This window comes from Macaca mulatta, chromosome 14, assembly GCF_049350105.2.
Source record: "Macaca mulatta isolate MMU2019108-1 chromosome 14, T2T-MMU8v2.0, whole genome shotgun sequence".
NCBI classification, from domain to species: domain Eukaryota; kingdom Metazoa; phylum Chordata; class Mammalia; order Primates; family Cercopithecidae; genus Macaca; species Macaca mulatta.
Window position 1 is genome coordinate 57,061,886 of NC_133419.1, and position 13,376 is coordinate 57,075,261.

Below are 13,376 nucleotides of genomic sequence, written 5' to 3' on the forward strand. Positions count from 1 at the left end.
CATCAACACTTATTTTTGGTTAAGATGTGTTTATTAATATCGGAGAAAATATGTAGTGTCTTCTATTTGATTTTAACTTGGAGCAGAATCTCTTTTCCCTTGGGTGAATATCTGTCAGTATTATATGTTCTTTTTTCTTTTTTTTTTTTTTGAGGCAGAGTCTCGCTCTGTCACCCAGGCTGGAGTGCAGTGGTGCCATCTCGGCTCACTGCAAGCTCCGCCTCCCAGGTTCTTGCCATTCTCCTGCCTCAGCCTCCCGAGTAGCTGGGATTATAGGCGCCCGCAACCAAGCCCGGCTAATTATTTGTATTTTTAGTAGAGATGGGGTTTCACCGCTTTAGCCAGGATGGTCTAGATCTCCTGACCTCGTGATCTGCCCGTCTCGGCCTCCCAAAGTGCTGGGATTACAGGCATGAGCCACCGCGCCCGGCCGTTCATTTTTAATAGCTGTTGAATGGCATAGAGAGACAAAGAACTCTTTTTTTTTCTTTTTTCCTCCAGGAAATCTATACCTTTGGAAGAATATTGGGAAAAGGGAGCTTTGGAATGGTCATTGAAGCGACAGACAAGGAAACAGAAACGAAGTGGGCAATTAAAAAAGTGAACAAAGAAAAGGTAAGGCTCATTAGCAGCATCCTACTGAGGGCACAGTGTTAGTGCAGGGTGGGTGTGGGCAGTACAGCTTTTCACACTAACACAAGCTGCCTCTCACCCCGAGGTCCCAGCCTGGGCTGATCCCCTAGAGAAGCATGGCATTTCTCTAGCCTCCTGGAAAGGGACTAGTTTGTGAACTCAAGTAGGCAAGTGCTGCCTGGAAAAAACAAATGGAAGGAATAATATAACCAATATAACAAAAAATAGGTAAATTTTACCAGAGTATGCTGAAGATAAGGGCTGGTTCTCAGTATCTGTAGGCACAGGGCTGTGGGCTAGAGATATCTTAGCTAGAAGTGCTGATACTCTGTCCTGATGTTGTTTTGATACACTTTTCTCCTATCCTCTCCTTTCATTTCCTCACTGTTAGCTAATTCTGTTTGTTCATCCTGCCTGCTCTTTCACGTTGAATCACTTTTTGCTTCAACTATCTATGTTATGCTCTTTTATCTGCCGCACTCCTCACTAGATTTCCTCTCGAACTGGGAAACGACTGGGCTTCTCTTGATGATAAAGTCTGAGACCTCAGACTTGACACCTGATCATTTCATCAACCTTTTGCATTTCTGTGCCTGGGAAAAACCAAACAACATTATGGTGTTTTCCCCTAGGATTTGTGATGATAAATATCACATTTAAAAAACAAAATGGTAGGTTTTATGTATTATTTAAAACAAACTGTAGCAAATTACGTACCATTTCTCCCTAATGTTTAGTAAGGTAACATATCAATCTTAATAAAGGGATTAAGAGCCTTTCTAGAAAATTTTAGAATTCTTTAGAACCATAGGTAGCATCCTAAGTGCTACCTGAGATGTTATTTCCTTTGCTTCTTTGGTGTTAGGTAGGGTTAGGGGTTCAGTTTTTGGGTTATGTAACTATCATGCCTACTTGCAACTTTAGGAATTAATAATCTTTCATATTCGTATTTATGTTGAGATTTTGTGAGACCGTAAGACAGTAAGATAAAACTATATAGTCAGTATATGAAGTGAATAGTGTAATATTGTGTTATATTCAGGTCAAGCCATTTGGGAAGGGGAGAGAAACAGAATCGAGATGGATATTAGGAGAAATTGGGGTAACTTTCCATATCTAGTCTAGACAAAAATTCACTCCTCACAGTCACTATTTCTCTTGATCCTTTAGGTCGAGGGTCCCCAGCCCCCAGGTCTTGGACTGGTACCTGTTCATGGCCTGTTAGGAACCAGGCTCCACACCAGGAGGTGAGCAGCAGGCGAGTGAGCATCACCACCTGAGCTCTGCCTCCTGTCGTATCAGTGGTGGCATTAGATTCTCATAGGAGCACAAACTCTACTGTGAACTGTATATGTGAGGGATCTATGTTGTATGCTCCTTATGAGAATCCAACTAATGCCTGATGATCAGAGGTAGAACAGTTTCACTCTGAAACCATGCCCTCTCCCGCAACCCTGGTTCATGGAAAAATTGTCTTCCATGAAATCAGTCCCTAGTACCAAAAAGGTCAGGGACTGCTGTTCTAGGTTAACCTATAAATGTGACTTAATCCTTGGGCGGGGCATAGTATGATGGGCAGTGTCCCACCCACTCCTGAGATGCTAAAGGTTGAGAAGGAGAGGTAATTGGAAGCTGGAATGACACTAGGTAAAATTTTAATTAGGCAAAATTTGCCTTATGACTAATCCATTTCCACTCCCTTAAGAACCGTTATGTATTTTCCCAAATCAGGTGGATGGGAGGTGGAGGAATAGCACCTTTGTTATTCCTTGCAGGGAGACTTTTTATTGGAAATTGTCAGGCCTAAAACTTCCACCTATCAATTTCTTCTTTACTATTCCTTGCACCCAACCCAGACTCTCTCTGCTTTCACCTGGACTGACCCTGACACCCATCAGTCCCAGCAGCTTACCTGGGCTGTGCTGCCGCAAGGTTTCAGGGACAGCCCTCATTACTTAAGCCAAGCTCTTTCTCATGGTTTACTTTCTTTCCACCTCTCTGCTTCTCACCTTATTCAATATATTGATGACCTTCTTCTTTGTAGCCCCTCCTTTGAATCTTCTCAACAAGACACCCTTCTCTTCCTTCAGCATTTATTCTCCAAAGGATATCGGGTATCCCCCTCCAAAGCTCAAATTTCTTTTCCATCCGTTACCTACCTTGGCATAATTCTTCATAAAAACACACATGCTCTCCCTGCCAATTGTGTCCGACTGATCTCTCAAACACCAACACCTTCTACAAAACAACAACTCCTTTCCTTCCTACGCATGGTTGGATACTTTTGACTTTGGATACCTAGTTTTGCCATCCTAACAAAACCATTATATAAACTCACAAAAGGAAACGTAGCCGACACCATAGATCCTAAATCCATTCCCCACTCCTCTTTCCATTCCTTGAAGACAGCTTTAGAGACTGCCCCCACCCTAGCTCTCCCTGACTCATCCCAGCCCTTTTCATTACACACAGCCGAAGTGCAGGGCTGTGCAGTTGGAATTCTTACACAAGGACCAGGATCGCGTCCTGTAGCCTTTCTGTCCAAACAACTTGACCTTACTGTTTTAGGCTGGCCATCATGTTGCTGTGCAGCGGCTGCCGCAGCCCTAATACATTTAGAGGCCCTCAAAAATCACAGATTATGCTCAACTCACTCCCTACAGTTCTCATAACTTCCAAAATCTATTTTCCTCCTCATGCTTGACACATATACTTTCTGCCCCACCAGCACCTTCAGCTATACTCACTCTTTGCTGAGTCTCCCACAATTACCATTGTTCCTGGCCCAGACTTCAATCCGGCCTTCCCCATTATTCCTGATACCACACCTGACCCCCATGACTGTGTCTCCCTGATACACCTGACATTCACCCCATTTCCCCATATTTTCTTCTTTCCTGTTCCTCACCCTTTTCACACTTGGTTTATTGATGGCAGTTCCACCAGGCCTAATCGCCACACACCAGCAAAGGCAGGCTATGCTATAGTATCTTCCACATCTATCATTGAGGCTACTGCTCTGCCCCCCTCCACTACCTCTGAGCAAGCCGAACTCATTGCCTTAATTTGGGCCCTCACTCTTGTAAAGGGACTATGTGTCAATATTTATACTGACCCCATATCCTGCACCACCATGCTGTTTTATGAGCTGAAAGGTTTCCTCGCTACACAAGGGTCCTCCATCATTAATGCCTCTTTAATAAAAACTGTTCTCAAGGCTGCTTTACTTCCAAAGGCAGCTGGAGTCATTCACTGCAAGGGCCATCAAAAGGCATCAGATCCCATCGCTCAGGGCAATGCTTCTGCTGATAAGGTAGCTAGAGAAGCAGCTAGCATTCCAACTTCAGTCCCTCATGGTCAGTTTTTCTCCTTTTCATCGGTCACTCCCGCTTACTCTTCCACTGAAACTTCCACCTTTCAATCTCTTCCCACACAAGGCAAATGGTTCTTGGACCAAGGAAAATATCTCCTTCCAGCCTCACAGGCCCATTCTATTCTATCGTCATTTCATAACCTCTCGCATGTAGGTTACAAGCTGCTAGCCCACCTCTTAGAACCTCTCATTTCCTTTCCATCGTGGAAATCTATCCTTAAGGAAATCACTTCTCGGTGTTACATCTGCTATTCTACTACTCCTCAGGGATTGTTCAGGACCCCTCCCTTCCGTATACATCAAGCTCAGGTATTTGCCCCTGCCCAGGACTGGCAAATTGACTTTACTCACAATGCCTCGAGTCAGGAAACTAAAATACCTCTTGGTCTGGGTAGACACTTTCACTGGATGGGTAGAGGCCTTTCCCACAGGGTCTGAGAAAGCCACCATTCTGTCAGATATAATTCTTCAGTTTGGCCTTCCCACCTCTATACAGTCCAATAATGGACGGGCCTTTATTAGTCAAAACATCCAAGCAGTTTCTCAGGCTCTTGGTATTTAGTGGCTCCTGGTTTTACCTCAAACTGCCACCTTTAAGTCTCTCTTTAAGTGTATGGAAGATCTTCAGTGACAAAGTACACTCCAATACTTTGACCCTGATGAAGTCCTGTTCTTTACTTTTATACTCGCTCTTATTCTCATGCCACCCTCTAACCTCTCCCCAGCTATCTCCACCACACTATCAATCTCACTCTCTCCTAGCCGTTTCTAATCCTTCTTTAACAAACAATTGCTGGCTTTGCATTTCTCTTTCATCCAAATTCGACAAGGCTCTGACTTTTTCACTAATAAAAAAAAAGGCGGGGGGGACTCTGTATATTTTTAAATGAAGAATGTTGTTTTTACCTAAATCAATCTGGCCTGGTATATGACAACATTAAAAAAAAACTGAAGGATAGAGCCCAAATACTCACCAACCAAGTAAACAATAACATTGAACCCCCTTGGACACCCTCTAATTGGACGTCCTGCGTACTCCCAATTCTTAGTCCTTTAATACCTATTTTTCTCCTTCTTTTATTTGGACCTTGTGTCTTTTATTTAGTTTCTCAATTCATACAAAACCATATCCAGGCCATCACCGATAATTCTATATGACAAATGCTCCTTCTAACAATCCCACAATATCACCCTTTACCCCAAAATCTTTCTTTAGTTGAATCTCTCACACTCTAGGTTCCCACGCTGCCCCTAATCCCACTCGAAGAAGCCCTGAGAAACATCACCCATTATCTCTCCACACCACCCGCAAAAATTTTCACTGCCCCAACACTTTACCACTATTTTGTTTTATTTTTCTTATTAATATAAGAAGACAGGAATGTCAGGCCTCTGCACCCAAGCTAAGCCATCATATCCCCAGTGACCTGCATGTGTACATCCAGATGGCCTGAAGCAACTGAAGATCCACAAAAGTGAAAATAGCCCTAACTGATGACATTCCACCATTGTGATTTGTCTCTGCCCCACCCTAACTGATCAATGTACTTTGTAATCTCCCCCACCCTTAAGAAGGTTCTTTATAATCTCCCCCACCCTTGAGAATGTACTTTGTGAGATCCACCTCCTGCCCCCAAAACATTGCTATTAACTGCACCGCCTATCCCAAAACCTCTAAGAACTAATGATAATCCCACCACCCTTTGCTGACTCTCTTTTCGGACTCAACCTGCCTGCACCCAGGTGAAATAAACAGCCATGTTGCTCACACAAAGCCAGTTTGGTGGTCTCTTCACACTGACACATGAGACAGAAATAAAACCCATAAATGAGGACAATGCTTATCCTCAAATAATGGCAATTTCAAGATCAATAGGGGTGATGATTTGGCAGGGTGGTGTTGGTGAGGGTGGAGAAAGCCCTTCTAGAATTTCTGAGATAGAGGACATTGTAGATAATCGATTACCTACACCCCAAATGAAGTCCTTGTGCTCCTTGGAGTGTTACTGACTTTGCCTTTTGCTCTCTGCCTGGTGAGTGTTAGATGTTAGTAGACATCTAACATCTGAAGGCAAGATCTCTCTCTCTTTGTATCTCTGTCTCTCTTTGTCTGTCTCGCTCTCTCTCTTTCCATCTCTCTCTCTGTTTCTCCCTCAGTTAACCAGGCAGGCCAGGAAATAACACAGTGCAGAGCCAAGTGTAGAATCTCATTGCCTATTATTTTTTCATATATATGTATAATCAAATCAAAACAAGACAACAGCAAAACAAAATAAAAACTTTTTGTTTTTATCTTCCCCAATTTATGTCCTTGGAAGTAGATTTTGTTTTTATTATGCTAACATCAAGGGATCAACATATTTTTAAAGGAAATATCAAAAAGCATATTAAAAGTTGGAGTAATTTTAGTAGTTTTGTGAGGGGACAGATACCATGTTGTAGCTAAGTTATAGAAACAATTCAAGAAACAGATGTGGCTTGAGGCTAAATTATATGTAACTTAAAATTGGACAAAGGAAAGAAGGGGCATAATTTAATCTGATCATGGGAATAAATGGCATATCATTTGAAAAACAAACATCTCAAAAAATGTATGAATTCACTTCAAATATGAAGTTGTAGGAAAAGAAGTAGGAAAACATAAAATAACAAACTTTTCTGTCGAGGAATGTAGGAGTGATTTTCATTATGTGAAATCTGTGTTTCTTCATTGATTAAGGCTGGAAGCTCTGCTGTGAAGTTACTTGAACGAGAGGTGAACATTCTGAAAAGTGTAAAACATGAACACATCATACATCTGGAACAAGTATTTGAAACGCCAAAGGTAAAGCTCTATTAGGTGCTGCATTTTGAAAGTTGTTATTATTACAAAATGAATACCATTCCATTCTGAAGTAATCCCTTTGGGGCACAGTTGCTCATGTCCTTGGCATGAATCTGTCATTGGAGATTGATGAGAACATTCTGGAGGACTTTTATTATTGATTGTATAATTAGATGTCTGATGATTAGATTGATGTCTTCGGTAATATGTTTTGGGTGGCATGTTGAAAACAAATGTTTAAAATTACAACAACTTCATACACAACCAAACAGTGATTAAAACTTTATTAGAGGTACCTTTCCTTTTGCTTTGATCCTTAGTTTCTCCATTAAAGTTTATTGGAATAGTTTCAGAATTTTGCAAAGTTAACTACATAATCAAATTGGTATGAGTATATTTTTCACTATAGTTTGTAGGAGATATTTTTTTCACCTATGTCTTACTAATGTGTTTTATCTTCATATTTCCCTAGATGTTATCATTCTCTTTACCTGTAATTTTTATTTAGAGTTGTTCAGAAGCCTGGATTATTCGCCATTCTGCCTCCAGATTGTTTAGAAGAGTAATAATGTATGGATTAGGCATAAGAACTCTGGAATCATATTGCCTGTGCATTTGAATCCTGTCTCCACCACTTCTTAGTTATCCATGAGAACATGGACAAGTTATTCAACTTGCCCATATCACAGTTCCCTCATCTGTAAAATGGGCTTGTTAACAGTGTTGACTTCACTTGGTTGCTGTTGAAGGATTACATGAGACAATTGATATAAAGCATCTGTCTCATTAAATGGTAGCTATTGTTCTCTGTCTCCTAGGCCAGTCTCTAAGGTAGTAATAGTCAATTTGGGTTGTACATTATGCTTGATTCATTAGGGGTGCTTGATAACAATTAAAGACCACAGTTATCCTTTATGAGAGCAGTATATGGCAATGATGCCCAAAGTCTCTGCCCTTTTCAGTCTTAGAGTTGTGATTTCTTTTATCCCCAGATCTTCATAGAATAGTTTTATTCATTATCATCAGTTTTAAGCCATTTGATTATAATGTGCCTTGATCATTTTCTTCATGTTTTTGTGTGTGTGTGTGTTTGGGGTTCAGGTATCTGTGAGTTTATGGTTTTCATCAAATTTAGGAAATTGGGGGCTACTATTTCCTCACATTTGTATTTGCCTTCCCCTCACCCCACTTTGTGGTCTCCAAGCTAGATTGCTTGATATTGTCCACAGTTCACTGATGCTCTGTTCATTTTTTAAAACATTTTTTATCTCCTTGTTTCATTTTGTATAGTTTCTGTTGTTGTCTTCAAATTCAGTAATCTCTCTCTGTGTAGCGTTGTCTGTGTTGTTAATCTCTTCCAGTGGAAATACGATTTGGTTTTTAAAATATATATATATTCCATGTGTCTACTTCACATGCTCAGTCTTCTTGAATAGAGTTATAATAACTGTTTTCATGTCCTTTTCTACTAATTTTATCATGGGTGTCATTTCTAGGTCAGTTTCAATTTATTGGTTTTTTTTCCCCCTTCATTATGGGTTCTACTTTCCTGCTGCTTTATATGCCTATTAATTTTTGGCCAGATGCCAGATGTTGTGAATTTTACCTTGTTAGATGCTAGATATTTTAATATTCTAATGATTATTCTTAAGCTTTATTCTAGGATATAGTTAAGTCACTTGGAAACAGTTTGATACTTTTTGAAGCTTGCTTTAAGATTCGTTAGGTGGCACCAAAGCAACCTTTAGGAATAATTTTTTCCTGTTACTGAGGGGCTCTCCCCACTGCTCCATGAATTCCGAGGTTTACCTCCGGCTCGTGGGAGCACAACAGTTCCTGGCTGTGTGTAAGCTCCAGTGATTGTTCCCTCTGTCCCTTTTGCATATTTTCCCCCCAGCTTTGGGTAGTTTCCTCATACACATGTGTTGATTCATACTGTCCTGAAGAATTGAGGGGGTCCTCTGCAAATCTCTGGAGATTTCTCTCTGTACAGCATTCTCCTCTTTGATGCTCTGTCCTGTGAACTTTAGTTGTCTTGGCCTTCCTGGACTTCCGGCTCCGTGCTCTCTACTCATGGAGACTGCTAGACTCTGCTTGGATTCCCTCTCCCTGTTCTGTGGTCCGGAAACTCTCTAGACAGCAAGCTAGAATAATCATGGGGACTGCCTCATGTGTTTTCTCTCTCTCAGGAATAACTACCCTATGCTGGCTGATGTTTAATGTCTAAAAATTAGTTTTATATATTTGCCCAGTTCTTAAGTTGTTTCAGGTGGGAAGATAAGTCTGGTCTTTGTTACTCCATTATGAACACAAGCGGGAGTCTAAATCTAGAATAAGTTTGAAGGCAGAGGAAACCATCGTTTGTGATTTTTCCAGTGCATTGCTTTCCAAACTTAATTCACGTAGGTCAGGTCTGACCCCTTCTGCCTCATAAACACACACAAGCATGTAGACCTTCTATTGAAGCCATCTGAAGTACTAATAGAAATTGCCACCTGATTGGTTGTGCCATGGTACGGATCATCCAGCCTGACTATGCTATGGTTTCTTGTGAGTCTAAATGTTCTCCAGGTCTACACAATTGTTTCTAATAATTATAAAACAGTTATAACTTATATAACTTTGACCAACTTATGTATTTAAAATTGACATCAATTTATATTTCAAGTACTGCTAATCCAACCTTTCCTTCCAAATAGTTCACTTATCATTTTATGTACCAGTGAACTGTACAGTCCTGTCAATGGAAAAAATATGGTCCAGTTCAAAAGCTTATTTATGTGTTAGATTTTATAGTTACTTTTGAAATTCTAAAACTGCCTGAGATTCAGTGAATCTGAATTGCGCTATAGGAAGAAAGGATGTTAACCTTCGCTTTCTGTTTTCGTACTTACTGATTGAACACAGAAGTTGCACTAACAGTGCTTATAAGAACAAAATCAGACCTCAAGATCTTAAAAACGACAAAAATCTAGCAGCACAGGTTAGAATGGAGACATAAAGGGTACCCTGTGTTTGAATAGAAATGTGTATGGAAAAGACTTTTTAGTTGACTATGAATCCTTTTTGACTCAATAGATGACTTGGCTGTCGGAATACCTAAAGTGATCTTAATATGCCCCTATATGAACAGCAAATATGGAATTTATATGCCCCTACATGAACAGCAAATATGAAATAGGCATTTCAGCTATGACTTCTTACCACTCACACCCAATTAGTCACTAAGTCCCACTGTTTCTTTCTTGTTGGTATTTTTAAATCTTTTCATTTTCCTCCTTCTGGTCTTGATTCTATGCCTCACATCTACCCTCTATAAACAAAAGTCAGCATACTACAGTTTGAGAGCCACATTGGGTCTGCTGCCTTTTTTTTTTTTTTTTTAATGACCCATAAACTAAGTTTCTGCATTTCCAAATGGTTGCAAAAGTGTAAAAGAGTGATATTTCATGACATGTAAAAATTCTATAAACCTGAAATTTTCAAGTCTAGAAGTAAAGCTTTGTTGTGTTGTTTATGGCTGCTTTCTCCTGCTATAGCAACAGCACTGAGTAGTTGTGAAAGAGACTCCATGGCCTGCAAAGCCAATAATATTTGCTATTGGGTCTGCTCTCTATAGCAAAGGTTTGTTGAGCCCTGTTCTGCATTACTGCTAGAGTGTTCATTTAGAAATGCACAATTGGTAATATCATACACGTGCACCCCCGCAACCCTGGCACTAGCTTAAAATTCTTCAGTGGCTCCTTATTGCGTATAGGAAAAAAAATCCGTACTCCTTATCGTGATATCCAGAACTCTTTACAACCTGGCCCAAACCTGTTCTTTCTAGCCTCACTCCTCACCACTTCATTCTTCTCCACCCTACCAAGTTCTCCATGTTATTAACACAGATTATTCTTTTAACAGCCAGTGCTGTTTCAAGCTTTGGAGTCTTTGTAAATACCATGTGCTCTGTCTATTCTTTCCCACATTCTCTATCTATGAATCCGTATTCAGACATCCAGATCTGGCCTTAATATTTCTTCTCCAGGGGCATTCTTTAGACAGAGGCTGCCCCCTTCTGTAACTCCATGGCATTTGGGACCATTAGCACTTATCACATGATACTGTAATGATAACTATTTGTGAGCTTCTTGGGGATAAAGACTGTGTCTTTACCTTTTTGTTTCTCTAGTATCCACTGTGGTATCTTGTACATAATAGATAATACTTTTCAATGAATAAATTAATGATTATGACTGTGATTGTATATGTGATATATAACATTTTAAACATCCCTAGATATATAATTTGATCTCTCTCTCTTTTATATATATAATGTCAGAAAATGTACCTTGTGATGGAACTTTGTGAGGATGGAGAACTCAAAGAAATTCTGGATAGGAAAGGGCATTTCTCAGAGAATGAGACAAGGTGGATCATTCAAAGTCTCGCATCAGCTATAGCATATCTTCATAATAATGGTAAGAAGAGGGTTATCCAGCTCATTGACCCCATGAATACTGATGTCACTTTTGTTCAAGGGTAATTGTATTCCAGATTCATAGGCATAAATAACACCTGCTAATATTGAAGATTTAATTTTTTAGTTAAAAAATTGTTTCCTTTTTAACTTTCTTTCTAGCTATGTTTTAATTAGAAACAAGGCAGGTATACAATACATTTTATATGAATGAAGATGAAATTATGAACATTTTTTATTCAACAGTTTGAAGAGCAGCTAATGTTACAAAATCAAAGGTAGACAAATCAATGGTAAAGGTGAAGTTCCCAAAAACATCTGTTAATCATAACATTAGAATCTGTATGTTCTAGGCATTTTTTTTTGTCTTTTTAGACTTTATTTTAGAGCAGTTTTAGATTCACAGTAAAACTGAGCAGAAGGTAGAGAGATTTTCTATATACTCCCCTGCTCCCACACATGCACAACCTGCCCACTATCAGAATTCCCCACTAGAGTGATATATTGCATTGACATATCATTGTCACCCGAAGTGAGCTTATATTAGGATTCACTCTTGGGGTTTTGACAAATGCGTAATGTCATTTATCCACCATTATAGCATCATACAGAGTGGTTTCCTGGTACTTTAAAAACTACGTTTAAAAATGATTCGAATTGCCTTACTGTTCTTAGGTGTTACTGCTGCTGCTCCTCCCCCCGTTTTTTTCCCTTCAAGGTTAGTTTGGCTTACATGTGACTTTAGAACCTTCTCATTTTACAGATGAACAAAAACTTTGTTCCAGAGAAGTGCAGTAACATGGTTTGGTGTGCCAGAGCTGGTACTGGAACCCAGGGGTTCATTCAGCAGATAGTTCCTGAGCACCTCCTGCACTGAGATTGGTCCTGGATTACAAAGATTAAAAGACAAGGCCCCTGCCCTCCAAGGAGCTTGGGCTGGTGGGAGATTGAGTATTGAAAACAAGTTGTAATTCAGTGTGATAATCTCCCCAATGGAAAGCCATATAAAGCACAAGGATTACAGGAGTCTAGGTACCTCATTTGGCTTGGAAAGTCAGGAAAGAATTCACTGAAGGAGCAGTATTTGATCTGAGGAATACAAACTCAGAAAAAAATAAAAGAGGCAGGCCTTCCAGGCAGAGGGAAACGATTTTTTCAAGGGCTTAATATTAGGCTATTGTCAGTCCTTCCCTATTAAGCTATAAATTCAGTATAATTCCAAACAAAATCTTAGCAACATTTTTCATGGAACTTGATAAGATTATTCTCAAATGGGTAAAAAGTAGCCAACAATGAGAAAGAAAAACAATGGAGGCAGCAGGGAGATCTGCCCTGGCAAGGATAAAGGCATAATGATATGTTTGTTAAAGCTGTGTGGTATTTATGTAAAAAGAGACAAGAAGAGCAATGGAAACAATAAAAATTCCAAAAACAAAGCCTAGGAATTGTGTAAGGGAGCTGTGAATGACTAGGTGTAATTGCCAGTTCAGGACTCATTCAATACATTCCCCTGGCAATTATGTGTATAACTTTTTTTTTTTTTTTTTTTTTTTTTTTTTGAGACAGAGTCTTGCTCTGTCACCCAGACTGGAGCACAGTGACATGATCTTGGCTCACTGCATTCTGTGCCTCCCAGGCTCACACTTTTCTCCTGCCTCAGCCTCCTGAGTAGCTGGGACTACAGGTGCCTGCCACCATGCCTGGCTAATTTTTTGTATTTTTAGTAGAGACGGGGTTTCACCATGTTAACCAGGATGGTCTCGATCTCCTGACCTCGTGATCCACCTGCCTCGGCCTCCCAAAGTGCTGGGATTACAGGCGTGAGCCACCGCGCCTGGCCATGTATAACTTTTTAAGTCTAGGGAAATGACTGCAATGGATGTGAACTGAATTAATTATTTTCAAAGGAACTGTTTGGTATGTGGTTATTTGTATGTACATAAAAATTGTACCTGAGCTCTGACATGTTCAACTGGAGATTTTGTGTCTCAAGGGTTTTTGTTTGTTTGGTTTTTATTTTACTATATAAAGAGTAGGAAAATGTGTGTTGATGTTGTAGAAAAATATACTGAAATAAGTATAGT

General features: G+C 39.9%; 2 protein-coding genes across 21 annotated transcripts in view; one reads left to right on the forward strand and one right to left on the reverse strand.

Moving 5' to 3' along the window:
- RPL27A (ribosomal protein L27a) overlaps positions 1–13,376 on the reverse strand; it is a 288,193-nt gene that overhangs the window by 234,243 nt on the left and 40,574 nt on the right. The gene's annotated exons all lie outside the window — the stretch shown is intronic.
- The window catches only part of STK33 (serine/threonine kinase 33), a 216,665-nt gene that overhangs the window by 133,920 nt on the left and 69,369 nt on the right, over positions 1–13,376 (forward strand). For all 19 annotated transcript variants that reach the window (XM_077963535.1, XM_015114929.3, XM_077963530.1 and 16 more), the window contains 3 exons: positions 502–615; positions 6,726–6,830; positions 11,155–11,293. In XM_077963535.1, the coding sequence (XP_077819661.1) occupies positions 547–615; positions 6,726–6,830; positions 11,155–11,293 (313 nt within the window). In that variant the 5' untranslated portion in view covers positions 502–546. The remainder of the gene's footprint in view (positions 1–501; positions 616–6,725; positions 6,831–11,154; positions 11,294–13,376) is intronic.